Genomic DNA, 17231 nt, shown 5'->3' with positions numbered 1-17231 from the left:
AAAGAAAGTTATGGTTGAGACCCTGTCCTTCCAATTCACCGGGAAGAGTGGGAGTCAGAGTCAGTATCTAGAAGCCTTGGAAGAAGAAATCCCACCACGATGATCTTTGCTGGCCCAGAGAGGCAGGTGGGTCAAGAAGGCCATTTGATTTTAAAAAAAAAAAAAAAGTCTGCCATATTCTAGGATTGCTTTTTTTTTTTTTTTAACATTTTATTTATTTATTTGACAGAGATCACAAGTAGGCAGAGAGGCAGGCAGAGAGAGAGGAGGAAGCAGGCTCCCCACTGAGCAGAGAGTTCGATGTGGGGCTCAATCCCAGGACCCTGAGATTATGACCTGAGCCAAAGGCAGAGGCTTTAACCCACTGAGCCACCCAGGCACCCCCTAGGAGTACACTTTTGAAAAGACTAAAAACACTAGGCTGTGCTAAACATATTAGTCATTTACACTTTGAATTACTTCAACCAGGTTTGTCCTCTGATACTTGCCTCAGATAATTAACTAGCCACCTTACAGTCACCATGGGCTTCTCCAGGGGATGAAGGGACTTACATGGCTGGTAAGAAAACCCATAAGGGAAGCTTCTAACACTTTTATCTTAGGGGCTGGCACTCTAAGAGTTACCTGTTCCCTTCCTAGAAGGCTGCCCTTTGCCTGATCTTTCTGTCAACAAAGCTAATGTCTTATAAGTAGACGATTTGCTGAGAAACTATTCTGTGTGGGACTATAACGGTGGATTCATGTCATGTCACATGTGTCCAAACCCAAGAACATCCAGGACCTAGCGTGAACCTTAGTGTGAACTCTGGACTTCGGGTGGCAATATGTTAGGGTATGTCAATTATAACAAATGGACCACTGGTGGGGGGGTCGTGTTGACTGTGGGGAAGGCTATACATGTTGAGAGACAGGTGGGTAGAGGAACTCAGTGTATTTTCTGCTCAACCTTGTTGTGAACCCAAAACTGGCCTAAAAAAATAAAGTATCTTAAGCAAAAAAGAGAAGATTCCAAATAGACCTAAGTTTGGACCTTGGTGGGAAAACTCAGTTTGTCTCTTTTACTCTTTTCATCTGAATCCTTTCCTGCATCCTCTCGGGGGCAGGGGGGAGGGAGGAGGAGCGTTATTGAGGTGGCAGCCAGCCTAGGGTTTCAGATCCAGCGCAGCTCTGGGCTGGCAGCATGACCTTGGGCAAGTCGCTTCCCCGCTGGGAGCCTCATTTGTCCTACCGGCAAATGGCCCGGAGCTCTAGAACGAGGGTAAGGTTATTTTCAATGTCATACTGTTCCCGTGTCTTTCAGAGGGGAGTCCGGAGCTGGGAAAACAGAAAACACCAAGAAAGTCATCCAGTACCTGGCCGTGGTGGCCTCCTCCCACAAGGGCAAGAAGGACACAAGCATCACGGTGAGTGCAGCCCCTGTTCAGTAGCCGAGCCCTAGTGCACGGGTCTCAGCTCCATGGAAAGACCTGGGTCTTTAACGGGTCCCTTGCCCAGCAACTCACAGGAGGGGTCTTTTTCCAGCTGGGTGGGTCCTTTGACTCTGGCCGATTCCTCACCTCAGCCCCGATCAGCCTCCTGAGGGGTCCTGTTTCATGACTCAGGACAAGCCCTCTCCTGCCACCGTGAGGAGATTGCTTCACATCAGGGCCTCAGTAGCGGTACCGCTGTCATTCTGGACCAGATAATTCTCTGCTGTGGGGCTGCCTTAGACATTGTAGGACTTTCAGCAGCATCCTGGTCTCTCCCCAACAAGATGCTGGTAGCAGCTCCTCTGCCAAGCTGTGACAGCACCCCCCCCAAAAAGTCTATAGGCATCTCCAGGTGTACTCTGGGGCACCCAGATTGAGAACCACCCTGTAAATCTTTGTAAACTGCCTAGGACTGAGACACACCTGTCACTCCTCCACGTGCCCCTCTGACTGGGACCCCAGGGGATGGGAAGAGCAACGTCCCTCAGCTATGGGCTTTGGCTCAGTGCAGTGACTGAGCATCGCGCGGATGCATCAGAGGATGGGGTCCAGCGAGGAGTCCGAGCGATGCTGTTGTTCTATTCACCAGACTTCTAGATGGGTGGGGAACAGAGATCGCTGCTAAATAACCATACAGATAAGCCCACACTGACACAATCTGAGGACAAGAAGAGCAAGTTTCTAGAATCATCCCTCCCGGGGTCCATTCCTCTCTTCTTTGTCTTCTGTCTCACCCTGCCTCATCTGTCCCTGAGGAGGAAGGGACATGCAGTGGGGCTCCTTGAAGGACTTGTCAGTGCCTTTGTCTGAAGGTTTGGGGCTGGGGAGGTGGCAGCCTGGAGGCCTGAAGACGGCTTGGAGGGGCTTGTTTTCTAGACCTGCTAGATGGTTTTAGAACTGTCAGAGCACCATTTGGGCACCATTTGGAGGGAACCCTTCCAAAAAATGCAGGAAATCCAACTTTTCCAAACTGTGGCACAGTGTGTAGGAACACAAAAGCCTACGGTTAAGTTTATGCAGCCATTAAACATGGCTTCCCGTTGCCTTCTCTTTCCCTATAATAGTCAACCCAAGACATAATACCTAATAATGACTGACCTCCACCAAGGGCCTACGATGGGCCGAGCCCTTTTTTCTCTGCTTCTGCAAACCTGTCTCCATCAATATCTCACTGATCTTGTTCCAAAGAGCCCACCTTGGCCCCAGTGACCAAAACTTTTGAAATGCCGGAGCGTCTAAGAAATTCTTAAAAGGAACGAGCTCAGTGGAGAAGAATCAGAATCAGAGAAAAGTTGCCCTCCCCCCCCCAATTACCCTGGGGAATCCAGGCTGTCTGGGGGAGGCAGCGGTGGGGTGGGGGGCGGGATTGCTGTCCCGATTCTCCAGCCCCGGACGTGGCGTGTGACTGGAATGACACTGACATTTGTTTTATACTGTATTGTTCAACTACAGCAAGGCCCAGCTCTTGCCTACGTGAGTAACTAAGAGTGTTTTCCTGGTGTGTACGGGAGGCACGGAGTGTATTTAAATCTGCATGGTCCTTTTGCATCCACTGAGTCCTCTAGGTGATGGTAGAAGGGGCGGGGCCCCGAGTGGTCACAGCCCAAACCAACAGCTCACCCAAGTACCATCTGGCGGGGGTTCCAGTGCCAGCGTGTGGGGTCGGGGCCCACGTGCCTGCCGCGGGAGCCCCTTGGAATGCTCCAGGTTGTCCTCCAGCCCGGAATGGAATTCCCCAGTTCAGAATGAATCCCCTCCCCCCCCCCGCCCTCGCAACCCTTCCCACCAGCGCATCCATCACCGGGTACCTCAAACTGGACTACCCTGGAGACATCTGTCCCACCTGGTTGAGTGTTTTAGGACCCCTCTGGCCCTGAAGCTTCCCTGGCTTGATTGACAGTCGGTTAATGGCACTGCTGTGGCATCCCTCCCTCCCTCCCTCCCTCCTCCCTGCCATCATCCCTACGTTTCTCCCCTGAGCCCTGTCCCCTGTGCACCAGTGTGTCCTCGTGCATGCGTGTGCAGTGCGTGTCTGTCTTTGCATGCCTGTTGCTTGACCCAAGGCTCCAGAAAAAGGAGACTTGGAGTTTGCGATGCACTAGCTTCGGTGGCATGGTAAGGCCCCAGCTATGCAACACCCAACAGGGTCCTGCCTGGACCTCTGCAGATGGAAACTCATCTCTAACGCAGAGCTTGAGGGGCTGGTGTATGGGTCCCCGTTCTAGAAGAGATCCTTAGAGGTCCTAGCATGTGTTGGGATCACACTCAAGCCATCTTAGTGAGATCCTGGGAGGCCGTGTCACGGATGGATGTCAGAAGGAGAATCACATTCTTATTTGATTCTTATTTGAGATCTGCTCCTGTGTGACCCTGGCCAAGTCACTTAACATCTCTGAGCCAGTCTCATCATCCATCCAATGGATGGTTAGAACCAGATGTCCATGTTTAACACTCTCCTGAGAAGAGAGTCCCATCTCCTGGAATTCCCATTCTACTCTTGATCTTAGCCAAAAATGCTGAGAAGCGATACTGGAATTTCCCATTCTAGAAAGGGAACCTTTTGGGGCAGATATTGGGATCCCAAGTTTGTGTTGACAGAAGTAATCCCTTTGGATTTCTTCCCACCAGGCAAGGAAAGTCCTTTGTCCTCCTTGCAGATTCCCACAGGTCCCAGTTATGGGGATTCTGCGTATGCCCTGGGGATTTTCACAGAGGTGACAACTTCATTTCATCTTTGGGAGTTACGGAGGAGCAGGGCCTGTGAAGGAAATAAGAAGAAATAAGTAGCAGCTTCATGTCCCCTGGACAGCTACCCGTGATGCCCTCCTGGTGGACAGAGGCACGGGGGAGAGCTGTGCGCTCCCATTCCCTTCTAGAACCGTTCCCAGCTTCTTTTTAGCCCTGCCCTGCTGCCCTGAGGAAAGGGACAGGGAACTCAACAGAGGGAGCATGGAGGAGACCCCAAGGTCCCAGGAGTTCCCAGGGGAGGCCCGGAGGAAGAGCTTGGATGGGGAGGCCATTGAGCCAGTCTGCAACCATCGTGTTTTGGGGCTAGGCAAAAGCAACTCATCGCTTTCCTGGCATGACTTACCTCGTTGGCCCTTTCCTGCCACAATTAATCACATGACTGCATTTGTGCACAGGAGCTCCCTCAGAGGGGGCTGGGGGGGGGCTGTGTACAGTCTCAGCTGCATTTAACCTGATGAATGGAGCTCAGGCAACCTGCTTTGAAGCTTTGTTCTGCAGTCAGTTAAGAGTATTCCCGGTGGGTTTTGTGCATTCTTTACTTGTCTTCCATAAAAAACTTCAGAAAACTAGTCCTGAGAGAAGAAAACTTGCAACTTAAAAAACCAAAATCACACTAAAACCATCAGGAGGAGGGCTGTAGTGGTTAGCCTGAAAGACAGCTGCTTGTTAAATGTGAGCAGCAGCAGAACTGCCATGGACAGCAGTGCAGGTTGTGCACTGCACAGCTCCAAGGAGCACAATTCATTATGATACAAATGATGTCCTCAACCTTGTGCAGTGGTTGTCAGTGAAATGGCATTTCATAGATGAGCAAGCCCTGGTCAGAAAGTGGCCTTCCTAGGGAACAGATGCCCTAGCTATAAGAGAGCCTGGCCAGTTGCTTCTCTTCTGAAATCCTTGAGTAAATCTGGACCTTAGCATTGAAGTCTCAAACAAGGTAGGAGATAGGCTAGGAGAGGACCTGTAGGTTAAGGGCAGAATTTTGGGACGACCTCTGACTACCGCAGAGCTGTCATTGCCTGGATTCCTCTCTCCACTAACTAGATGTGAATACATTTTAGGGTGAGCTGGAGAAGCAGCTTCTGCAAGCAAACCCGATTCTGGAGGCTTTTGGCAATGCCAAAACGGTCAAGAACGACAACTCTTCACGATTTGTAAGTAGTAAAACTCTTGTGGTGTCCTCGCCTGCCTGAGAATACAGAGCTTGTGTGTGTGTGGAGCCTGGAACAGAACGGGGGGAGGGAGGTGAACCCTCGACAGCGCTGTGTCCTGTCATGACCTTACAAGGCTGCAAGGGCTCCTGCTACTCATTCCTTCCTTCCTTTCTTCCTTTCTTCAGATATCCATTGAGCACCTTTGGTATACTAGGCACCTGTAAGGCATTTGACATTTATTCAATAAATATTTACTGAGCACTTAGCACCACTAAGTGGGTGCTAGACACTTAATATTCATTCATGCATGAAGCAAAACACAAATTGAACACCCACTATGTAGTAGGCATGTACATCCTTTAGCAAGTATTTATTAGGCACCTACTGTGTATCATTGTTCAAACACTGTTACATGCACCATCTCTTGCTTTTTGTCGGCTCCGTGGGGTTTTATGAAGCACCTGCAGGAGACCAGACATGGAGCCAGGCTCACGTCTGGCTCAGCAAACGTGAATTGTAGCAAATGATTCAGAAGTGGTTCCAGCTTTCATGAGGCTTGTGGTCTAGTTGGGGAGTTGATGAAGGTGTGTGAGGCAGAAAGTGCCACCTTCCCACATACGCTTCCACAGACTCCAAGAGGCTCCCTTTCTCACTGGAGCCTCACGGGGGACGGAGAGCCCTGAAAGTGGGTGATTAATGATTCAAAGTCCAGGTTCACCTGTCCCAAAGAGGAGGATTGATTTCCACCTGGCCACAAAGCTTGCCACAAAACTGGCTTCCTCCTTTCTTGTGGCTTCTCTTGGGAGCACTGTCCCATTGGGCAGGTCATACTACCGCTCTTGGCCTCAGCTTACCCACCTTTAAAATGGGGATAACCATGACCAGTGGAGGGGCATCGCGAGAGCCAAATGAAATTGATTTGCGAGCGTGTTTTATAAGTTCCTCTGTTGCTGCAAGGCTTGAAATCATCCCAGCTCAGCCGATGGTGGGTCCTTCTGACAGGCAGACCTGTGAGGTTCTGAGTGTTTGCAAGAAACTGTCTGTCCTCCGCCGAGACCCTCAAATGCTCCCTGACCTCTCGCTCTCCATTTGCCTGCAGTGCAGGGGTGAGGGGCTGAGGCTGGGGAGCCCCCCCGAACTGTGTTTTCTTGTTGGCAGGGCAAATTCATTCGCATCAACTTTGACGTCACTGGTTACATCGTGGGAGCCAACATTGAGACATGTATCCTTTGCTGATCCTGGGTCACATGGGCCCTGCCCGGCAACCCACCTCCTGCCCCGAGCCTGAGAGGCCCAGAAAGGTGGACGAGCTGCCCCTCTATCTCCGAGCTCCTGGGTTCCTTCCAGAACAGATCTGCCCTGGGGTTGTAGTCTTTGGACAGCAGGCACTGCAGTGTGGCTGTCGCACAAACGTGAGTCCCAAACAGCCCACATTTGATTCTGGGGTTGACCTCTCCTTAGCTGAGTGACCTCTGTTGAGACAGATCCACAAATTCCAGAATCCAGCGACTTCTGAAAACCGAAACTCAGCAGATGGTAACAGCTGCTGAGCCCACAAGAGGCTGTCTGTAGCCTCTCTAGTCCCCTTAGGAGAACAGGGACAGGAGTATCCATGAGCTCTCTTAAAGACACTGAGGGTGTCCTATGATACGCATACAGAACATCCACATTGGTCTGTCCAAAATCTAGCAAATTCTGAACCACTTCTGGCCCGAGGATTGGGAAAAGAGATTGTGGAACTTCTGGCGTTTTGATGATTGTTAACCTTACACCAGGGTAGTGTGTGTTGAGCAACTAGCCTGGGCCTTTGGCACATAGTATCTCATTTAATTCTGGCCCAGCTCTGAGAGGTGGAGAAGCGGTCTCTGCAGAGGGACCCAGCCGGGCCCGGAGCTTGTGCTGGAATGCCGCTGAGCAGACCTTGGGCACTGGTGGAATTGAGCCATGGAATTCAGATTTTTCAGATGTAAAGGACAGCTTCCTGCTTTGGAGGAAGCAGGCCCCACCGCCAACCAGCCCAGCCTCTCTGAGACCAGGTGCCCGCTTTGGGCTGAACCCCCCACGATCTTGGGGCTACATGGCCAGCCCCTCCAGGGAAGAGTCTGTCTTATAGCCTATTCTCAGACCCCTGCTCACTCTTCTCAGCTGTTCATTTATTATGTTCATGGCGAGTCCCGGACAGAGACCCCCCCCCTCTGGCCTCAGCTTCTGCCTTTCAGATCCGCAGCTGGCATAGTGCGTAGCCTGGCCAGCAGCCCCTGTGCCACCTGGGAGCTTGTAAGAAATGCAGGCCGTGGGCCCTGCCCCAGACCCATAGACTCAGAACTATAGGGATGGGCCGGCCCCCTGGATTTAAACAAGCCTTCTAAGGATGCACAGTTGGAAGTGGACTGGGACAGTGGAGGCGACTGCTAGGCTAAATTTTAGGGCTCCAGGAAGGCAAGCACTGCTACCTTTGCAGGGCCCTAACATCCTGCCACATCGCACTTATGGAAGAAGAAATCCACCTGGTACAATGGCCCAGCCACCTGTGTGCCCTCCCCCACAATCTGGGACCCCTGTGGTCTCCATGGCGCACCGAAGTGGAATGGCTTCTCTCCTTTAATGAGTTAGGGGTGGGTTTGCATTCTTTTTGCGTGCTCTTGGAAAATGACTTCCTTCCCTGACCCTCGCTTTCCTTATTGCGTTTACTTCCTTGGATACTTTGTAAGGCTTAAGTGAGATCTCCTCTCCTGCTGTTGGTGAGACAGAGATGGGAGAGGAAAGATAGGTTCTGGCAAGGGGAACACCTGTGATACCCCCAGAATCCTTAACTCCTCCCCCAAACCAGATCTGCTGGAGAAGTCGCGGGCGATTCGCCAAGCCAGAGACGAGAGGACGTTCCACATCTTTTATTACCTGATTGCTGGAGCCAAGGACAAGATGAAAAGTAAGTGACCTATGAGAATGCATCACTGGGGGTGGGGTGGGTAATGGGGTTCAACCACCCCATTCATCACGATCCAGGGTTAATAGATTGGCTATTAAACCAGAGCCTCAGATGCTGTCCAGGGAATAAGTAACTTTGGGTGGCAGGAGTGTAATTCCTCATCTCCTTTTGGTGAGCTGAAACCTAGCCTTGGCCACCTGCTAAGCCACATTCCCTAACACAGGGTTGCATCTAGCAGGAAGAAGGGATGCCTTTATCTCAGCTGCCCCCAAACACCTGCTTTTAGGAACAAAGCTGCCTGAATAATTAGATCCATATTTATCCATCCACTTATGAAACTTTATCACATATTAATATGCATGAATTTAAAAAATCAATTACTGTCAAAAGGTTTATAATAAAAACACCATTCCCTGTTCACCCTTTTTCTAATTCCTACCTTACCCTATAGTACTCCTTTTCTCTCTTTTAGCTGTTCCTTCTGGTACTTACCACTATCTCTCTATTTAACAGCTTAATATAGATGATCTATAACATAGGCATAACATAGGCTTGTATATACTGTATGTCACATATAGGCTGTTATATGTTCTGAAACTCCAGTAATTTACTCTTAAAAATCACATAGCTGAAAGGAGGAATATATAAATATTATAGTCTAAGTTCTAGTAATAATTTTAGGATTAACATTTTATGAGAGCAATACAAACTTTGCTTCCCATCATTTTTGGGGCCCAGAGTTAGTGATTTTGCTTAAGAAATTTGTCCAAGGGATGTGTGTGCTGGTATCTTCGCGGTGATGAGGTGTAGTGCAATGTTCTGCCACTAGGGGGAGACCTCATTCACTCTTAAATCCTGACGCTTGGCTGTCTGGAACTTACAATAGGGTCTGAAGTAGAGCCGTTTTGAATAAAAGGGGGAGATGCTGAACAGATGTTGTACACTGGAAATTAGGTAAGTTATCAGTTACAGTTGCAGGACAATATGAGGTGACCCAGGAAGAAATGTGTCTATCTCTCCATCACTTTGGAACCAAAGTCAATAGTTTGCTTGTTTGGTGATCTGGGTTTCAGGTTTGTGCTCTGTCTCTAGTCTTCCAACAACTGGGCAAGGATAAAGCTAACTCCTAAAATTCCTCGGGGCTATTTTTATTCTTGATGCTAGATCTGGAAAGAGAGGATCAAACATTTGTAAGTTTACCCAGAGTCTGGATAATGAAATCTTGGTCAAGACCCAAATCCTTGTGACTTCCATCAGGCATCGTGGCTAACCCAAAGGCTGGAGTTAACTGGTTTCTTGGGTCAGTTTAACCTCAGGCACTTTCCAAGTGACTTGACCCATAAAAGACCTTTGTTCAAAAAGAAAACTATCTCATTGACTTTTCTCCAAAACCACAGTCAAATCCAGCCTCATTAAAGGTTGATCTGGAAGAGGACATTTGTTGAATTGTAGGGTGTGCTAAAAGCAGATAGTACAAGAAAAAGAGAAGCAGTTATAAATGGGAGAGGGGATGAACAAGAGCGGAAACAAAAGGTAACCACAGAATACCGCTTTACAGAGAACTATGTTTCCTGTTCCAAACAGGGAGTTGGCAAATGTTGCCACTAAAGGGACTGATGGTAAATATTCTAGGTTTGGGGGACCATATGGGTTCTGTCGCAGCTACTCAAATCTGCCTGTCCCTGTAACATGAAAGCTGCCACAGAAAAGAGACAAGGAAATGGGAGTGAGATTGTTTCTAATAAAACTTTATTTGTAAAAACAACCAGGAGGCGCGCCTGGGTGGCTCAGTCATTTAGGCTTCTGCCTTTGGCTCGGGTCATGATCTCAGGGTCATGGATTAGCCCCACATCTGGCTCTCTGCTTAGCAGGAAGCCTGCTTCTCCTTTTCCCACTCCCCCTGCTTCTGTTCCTCCCTCACTGTGTCTCTCTGTCAAAATAAATAAATTAATTAAATAACATCTTTAAAAAAAAACCAAACCAGTAGGCTAGATATGATGAGAGCTAAATCTTTATCCACCATTACAGGTGATTGATAGATAATATCTCATTTTGAAATATCCAGAGCTAGTTTATTATAGATGATCTCTAAATACAACATTATAATTTGTATAAACCTATATATTACATATAGTATATACAAGCCTATGCTAAATATAATTTATTTTAAGCTGTGAAATAGATAGTGGTAAGTACCAGAAGGAACAGCTAAAAGAGAGAAAAGCAGTACTATGGGGTAAGGTAGGAATTGGAAAAAGAGTGAACAGGGAATGGTGTTTTTATTATAAACCTTTGACAGTAATTGATTTTTAAAATTCATGCATATTAATGATGTGATAAAGTTTCACAAGTGGATGGATAAATACGGATCTAATTTTTCAGGCAGCTTTGTTCCTAAGGCAGGGTGTTTGGGGGAAGCTGAGATAAAGGCATCCCTTCATCCAGCTAGATGCAACCTTGTATCAGGGGATGTGGCTTAACAGGTGGAACTAAGACTAGGTTTCAGCTGCCAGGTACCTTGGGGTAGTGCACAACCTGCACCACGGTATGAGGCTGGTGATGGCTGGTGATGTCTTCTGTGTGACAGAGTAAAAGGAAGGTTTTAAATTGTACAAGTCTCAGGAAAGGGAACAAATTTAGTGATTCTGCTTAAGAAATTTATCCAATTTATCCAGACCCTTCACCAGGTTCCTGCCTCTCATGTTCAAAGTCCCATCTTTGTCTCCTTCTAGATGACTTGCTTTTGGAAGGCTTCAACAACTATACATTCCTCTCCAATGGCTTTGTGCCCATCCCAGCTGCCCAGGATGACGAGATGTTCCAAGAAACCTTGGAGGCCATGGCAATTATGGGCTTCACTGAGGAGGAGCAGCTGTGTAAGTCTTCATGCCTTGAGACTGGAGGCTGGTGAGGGGACCTAGAGTCATGGCCACCAGAATTAGTTAGAGGTTCTTCTCTGGTTGGGACAGATTTCTGCTTGCTGGATTCTCTCCATATCCTAAAAAAAAAAAAAAAAGGGAATGAAGGAAAATTAATATTACCTTAGGTGGCTTATTGGTGTTTTAGAAAAGTGGCTTCATATGTTAGACTCTTTCAGTTATAAGCAACCGGAATTGGCATAAGCAAAAAGGGAAATGATCCACTCACAGAGCCGGAAAATTCAGGGATAGGGGTTTCAGGTACAGTGGGTTATGTGGACTCAAAGGATATCTCTAGAACCTGGTCTGTGAACAGTATTGTCTTTAGGTGGGCTGCCATTTCTTGGCAGCAGAATGGCTGCTGAGGCTCCAGCCCTTACATCCTTTGGGTTTATGTCCAGCAAAGTCGACTGGATTCCTTTTCTGAGTCTCTGGATGGAGTTCCATTGACTCTTACTGGTTGGCTTAGGTTGATATGCATATTCCTGAGTTATTCACAATGATCCCAGGAAAGTTCTGAGTGGCTTATGTTATCATCTCTGTTCCATGCTGGAGCTGGAGCTGGAGCTGGAGAGGACATTGGCCTTCTCAAGAATATACGGGCCCAGGATGGGCAGGGATTGGGGGAGTAACTGAGGTGAGGGGCTTACTTGGATTCTTCCTGGAAAGTGCGTTCTGGTCATAGACCCATGTTGATCAATATCACCAACCAATGACCAAGAAACACATTTAATTCTGAGACCAAGAAAGCTCGAAGAGATCATCTTGGTTTCCACACTGTGCTTTAAGAAATACTTGTCCTGGGGTGCCTGGGTGGCTCAGTGGGTTAAGCCTCTGCCTTCGGCTCAGGTCATGGTCTCGGGGTCCTGGGATGGAGCCCCGCATCAGGCTCTTTGTTTGGTGGGGGGCCTGCTTCCCCCTCTCTGCCTGCTTGTAATCTCTCTCTCTGTGTCAAATAAATAAATAAAATCTTAAAAAAAAAAAAGAAGAAATATTTGTCCTTCTGGGTTAGACGTGCCCCAGTGTCCAAGGTTAATCTCTTTTGGGAACATTAGGACACGGTTGTGGAAAATTTTTCTTCGTTCCCACGCCCACACCCCTTTGGAGCCCCAGAATCGTGCTAAGGTTGCTGAAATGCAGTCTAGAGGGCAGCTTCCCTCGAGATAACTGGGGGCCCAGAAAAAGCAGACTCCATGGGCCAGTGGACAAATGGGTGGTGTTTGTGGATTTTAGCCAGAGCCCCACAGCAGAATCCAGGGTAACAGCATCCCTTCCTGAATGGCATGGGCTCTCCCAGAAGGATTTATTTTATTTGGGACACGAGTCATTTTTACTTCTAATCTTTGCTTTAAACACACACACACACATTAAGTACTGTGTGCCAAGCATTTGCTAATGCCTCTTTAAAAAAACAAAAAGGCACCAAGATGTCCAGTGTTAAATAACGAAAACCAGAAATGTTGATCATTGAGGATTTATTCAATTATTATTTGGCCTTAAGAAAGAAAACGATTGCTTTCTCTATTGTTTTAGAACCACAGGGACTTGTGGAAATATTTCTAATATATTTAAAGGGAAGACATCAGGAGATAAAGCAATATGCTAAGTGCTTTATATGCCTTATTTAATATCAGAAGAACCCAGCGATGCGGCCATTGTTATCCCCAGTCTGCAGATGAGACAACTGAGGCCCAGAGAAGTGAAGAAACTTGCCCAGGGACAAGCAGCGTGTTGCTGGGAGCTGGGACTCCCTGTTGTGTCTCAGCGACTCCCAAGCCTCATTGTGTGATTCTCTGTGCTCTGTGTTTGTGTGTGGAAAGGTGGTTTTTGTCCTTTAAACCCTTTCCAAAATCCGTGCCAGAACCAGGGTATGGAAATCAAGGCTAGAAGGAGCCCAGTGTATTCTAAAATGTGGACTGGTGTCCTTATCAGGACCGGTGGGATCCCGCTGTGAGAAGTTGATCCTTTTCTCTGTTCCTTTTTAATTCTAACGACTTAAAGGAAGAGAGCAGCAGCTTGGCACCCATTAGCTCCTCAGCCCCTCTCTGGTCCTTGTGCATCTCCCGCTTTCACCACATAGAGCAGCCCCCGGGGCCCAGCATCTTGCTAGAATTTGGTAATATCCCGCCTCCTCCCCTGGAAATTTTTGGTTCTCAGAGCTCACGAGAGGGAACACTGCTGCCACCTAGTGGTTGGAGACCAGGAATGCTTCTAAACATCCTATAGGGATACACGGTACAGCAGGAACAGCGCCCCCTCCCTCCCCCACCCTGCGCCCCCTGCAAAGATTTATCTGGTCCCAAACTTAAGCAGTGCCAAGGTTGAGACCCCCTGAAGGACACTCCTTCCCTGGGCCCTGTGAGCACTTCAGCAATCCTTAGCTTAAACTTAGAGTTGAAAAACTATTAGTATAATACTTAGCAGTTGACAAAGCCCCTCTGCCTTAGTTGTTTCCCATCAGGAGAAGCTCTACGCTTTTGGGGAGGAAGGGTTTCTGCAGTAGTGAGTGGGAGCAGATGGGTGGGTGGTCAGTAAACTGGGCCTTCCTCCTGTTGAGCTGGGCCAGAGTCCCTGAGGTGGGAGGGCAGCTGTTGCGAAGGGCTGGCACCCCAAGGTTGGCCTGAAGAACCAGAGGAGGCTGGGATCTCAGGCTTTGTTTGCAGAACTCGGTGATTTCTTCTTGGAAGCCAGAACCCTGGGGGATTTGCATATGTGTTCTACTAAAGGCAAGCACCCAGATTTCCATCCTCCACCTTTCCATCTGTCAACACCATCAATTAGCCCATTTATTCGTCAACCCACTGATCATTTATCCATCATCAACCACCCACCATCCATCTACTGGTCCAGCCATTGATTTGTCCATCTTCCTCTCTTCCTTCCCTCCATGCATCCCCGATCATCATGGACCATCCAAGTGTCCTTCCATCCTGCAACCTCTTTCCAACTTCCCTCCCTCCCCATGTGTGTCTGGACCCTGAAGGCGGCTTTGAGAATACAGTGATGATAGGACAGTCCCCCACTCTCCAGTAGCTCACAGTCTTGTGGGGATGTCAGACGTAGGAGCCATTTTAAAGGTAATGTTAGTTAGTTAGTTAGTTAGTTAGTAGTGTTCCAAGGGTCTGGGAACACACTGTTTTACCTGAAGACTCTTGGATAACAAGTAGGAAAAAGTTTCTCCCTTCTTGTTCCTAGCAGAAGTATCTTATATTCTCAGCCAGACAATATTAAGAAGGACGGGGATTGTTGTTTTGCTTTGTTTCATTTCTTACTTTTTAAATATCTTTTTTTTAAGATTTTATTTTATTTATTTGACAGAGAGATCACAAGTAGGCAGGCAGAGAGAGAGAGGGGGGAAGCAGTCTCCCCGCTGAGCAGAGAGCCCGATGTGGGGCTCGATCCCAGGACCATGAGATCATGACCCAAGCCAAAGGCAGTGGCTTAACCCACTGAGCCACCCAGGCGCCCTTTTAAATATCTTTTATTGACATATAATTTACATTTAGGAAATTGTGTATATTATAAATACACTGTTTGATTAATTTTGAGAGACTGAACATACCTGTGCTCCTCACACCCATTTAAACTAAGAGAACACCAACAGCCCCCCCCCGAAGTTTCCCATAGCCTTTCTAGTAGTTTCCCCCAATCAAGGTTAACCATTATCCTGACTTCTAACAGCATAATTTTCCCTGTTCTTGAACTTTCTGTTAGTAGACTTACATACTGATGTTCTTGTTTGTATTTGGTGCCTTTTGCTAAGCATTTGCAAGATACAACAGTTTTACTGTTATCAGTCATTCATTCTCCTTGCTGTAGAGTAGGGGTTGACAAACATTTTCTGTAAGCGGTCAGATAATATAATATTTTGTGGATCATATGATCTCTGTTGCAACTGTTCAGCTCTGTCATTGTAGCATCAAATGCTACTAACCATATACAAATGAATGTTTGCGGCTGTGTTCCAATAAAACTTTATTTACAGTGGCAGGCAGTGGGCCAGAATTGGTGAATGGGTTGGTCCAACCCCTGCTGCGCAGTATTCCTAGATAACACAAGATTTTTAGCAACCATCTGAATATATTCTGCTATTCCCAGCCAGGTTTTCTACAGTGTTAGCAGGGAATTAGGTTAGTTTGCCTTTTTCCTAGACTTAGGAGCTCAGAACTGAGTCTTTTTGGGAGAAAGACGTAAGTTGGCTCTAGGGTCCCTGATAACTTTGGGACTCTAAACCTCCAGAGCACCTTGGCATTGACATTTGTGTCTCATCAGCTCTTCTCCTCTTACCCAGCTATACTGAGGGTGGTGTCGTCTGTCCTGCAGCTTGGAAATATCGTCTTCAAGAAGGAAAGAAACACAGACCAGGCATCCATGCCAGATAACACAGGTTCTTCTTGCCTTTTCTCAATAATTGACAACTTGTGTGATGGGAAGGAGGGTCACATGAAGTCTTTGCTTGTTTTTTGGGTGAGGGTATTAATAAGAGCCAAACTAACTTATTTTCACTGACTTCTGTCTTTGTCAGACTTTTACTGCTGATGATCCCACAGTGGGAAGTTCTTGAATCAGAGCGTGGGCTGGGGGGCGGGGAGGGGAACTAATAGTTTTAGATCAGACAGAAAGGATCTTTAGGGAGCATCAATTCTAACCTCAACCCCATTATTTGTTTTGTTAAACAAATATTTCTGAACATGGGCAATCTGCCAGGGCCCGGGGTTCATCAAGAAACCCCATAAGAACAGCCCCATTCCTCATGGCACACACGGTCTTGCTGGGGAGACAGAGCTCAGGTTTCTCTGCAATTAGAACTGCCAAATAAAATCCAAGATGCCCAGTAAAACCCAAACTTCACATAAACAGCAAATATTTGTATTGCAAGCTATATAATTTTATAATACATTGTATGTTCTTTGCAATATTTGGAAAGTAATTACAATTTATAAATATTGGTTGTTCATATGAAATTCCGGTTCAACAAGCATCCTGTATTTTTTTTTTTTTCTAAAATTGACAGCCTTACCTGCAAGTAAGCAGTGTTTTGTATTATGGAAAGGTTTCATGGTTACCCCCTTGCTTGTGGGGGCCTGAGGCAAAAGGGTGATTTAAGCCCCCGGCTTGTCCACCTGTTGTCGGTGTGCCACTGGCGTGGGCTGTATATTGTGTTGCTTTCCGAAGCTCCTGGAACTTCCCCTTCATTGCACCTGTTGTGTTTCTCATGGGGTACACTCCAAAATACGGCAAGTGAAAAGACTTCTCTCGCCGAGGAGAAAACTTCAGGGAACGACAAACCAAAAGCCCCCATTCAAAGAGACGGGACAAAATCCTAAAATCACACTGTGTATCAACTGTCACACACGTGCAAACTATCAGGCACCACCAGCCGTGGCATGGAGGAAGCGTCATGGAACCTCAACCTTTTGAGGAAAAGGTTTAAAATGCAGATATGCAATAATATAACAAGAGTCCCCCATCCAGGATGGACATTTGTGAATATGTTCTAATACTATTTTGTCTTTCAAATGAAGCCAAGTAGCTGACAGAGACGTCCCCTTGGCCTCCCAGCGGGATTCTATTCTCCTCCTCCAGTCTCAGCAATAGCGCCCCCTAGTGCGACAACCAAAAATGTCTCTGATTATTGCCAAATGTGCTGTAGGAGCAAAATCATCCCCAGTTGAGAGACATTGGCTGGTCTAGAGAGAGAGAAAATGAGTGTTGTTCCTTTACCTGCTGGGGGGAACTCATCTTGTGAAAATACCACGATATATTTGTTCATTTCCATATTAGTGGACATTTCAGTTTTTTCCAGTATTTTTCCACCACAAATAATGATGTGACACACATCTTGGCCCAATGGGACACATCTTTATTGGTAGCTGGCCAAATGCTGGGCATTTGATGTGCCTTACCTCATTTAAGTGCATTGACAGCCCAACAAGGTACCAGGTGGCCCATTCTTTTTACAAGCTGAAAAAAGTAAGACTCTAGGATCTGAAACGGTTTTTCCAAAATCACG

The 17231-nt window shown here is 47.2% G+C and overlaps 1 protein-coding gene across 2 annotated transcripts in view; it reads left to right on the top strand.

Moving 5' to 3' along the window:
• Positions 1 to 17231, top strand: part of MYH11 (myosin heavy chain 11) — a 113115-nt gene that overhangs the window by 56594 nt on the left and 39290 nt on the right. The window contains exons 5-11 of one of the 2 annotated variants that reach the window (XM_044233107.1): positions 1301 to 1403; positions 2922 to 2942; positions 5279 to 5371; positions 6530 to 6593; positions 8202 to 8300; positions 11033 to 11176; positions 15510 to 15605. In XM_044233107.1, the coding sequence (XP_044089042.1) occupies positions 1301 to 1403; positions 2922 to 2942; positions 5279 to 5371; positions 6530 to 6593; positions 8202 to 8300; positions 11033 to 11176; positions 15510 to 15605 (620 nt within the window). The remainder of the gene's footprint in view (positions 1 to 1300; positions 1404 to 2921; positions 2943 to 5278; positions 5372 to 6529; positions 6594 to 8201; positions 8301 to 11032; positions 11177 to 15509; positions 15606 to 17231) is intronic. The other variant, XM_044233108.1, reaches the window with a different exon arrangement.

The sequence above is a fragment of the Neovison vison genome, chromosome 14, assembly GCF_020171115.1.
Source record: "Neovison vison isolate M4711 chromosome 14, ASM_NN_V1, whole genome shotgun sequence".
NCBI classification, from domain to species: Eukaryota; Metazoa; Chordata; class Mammalia; order Carnivora; family Mustelidae; genus Neogale; species Neogale vison.
This window is presented reverse-complemented; position numbering and strand designations above follow the sequence as displayed.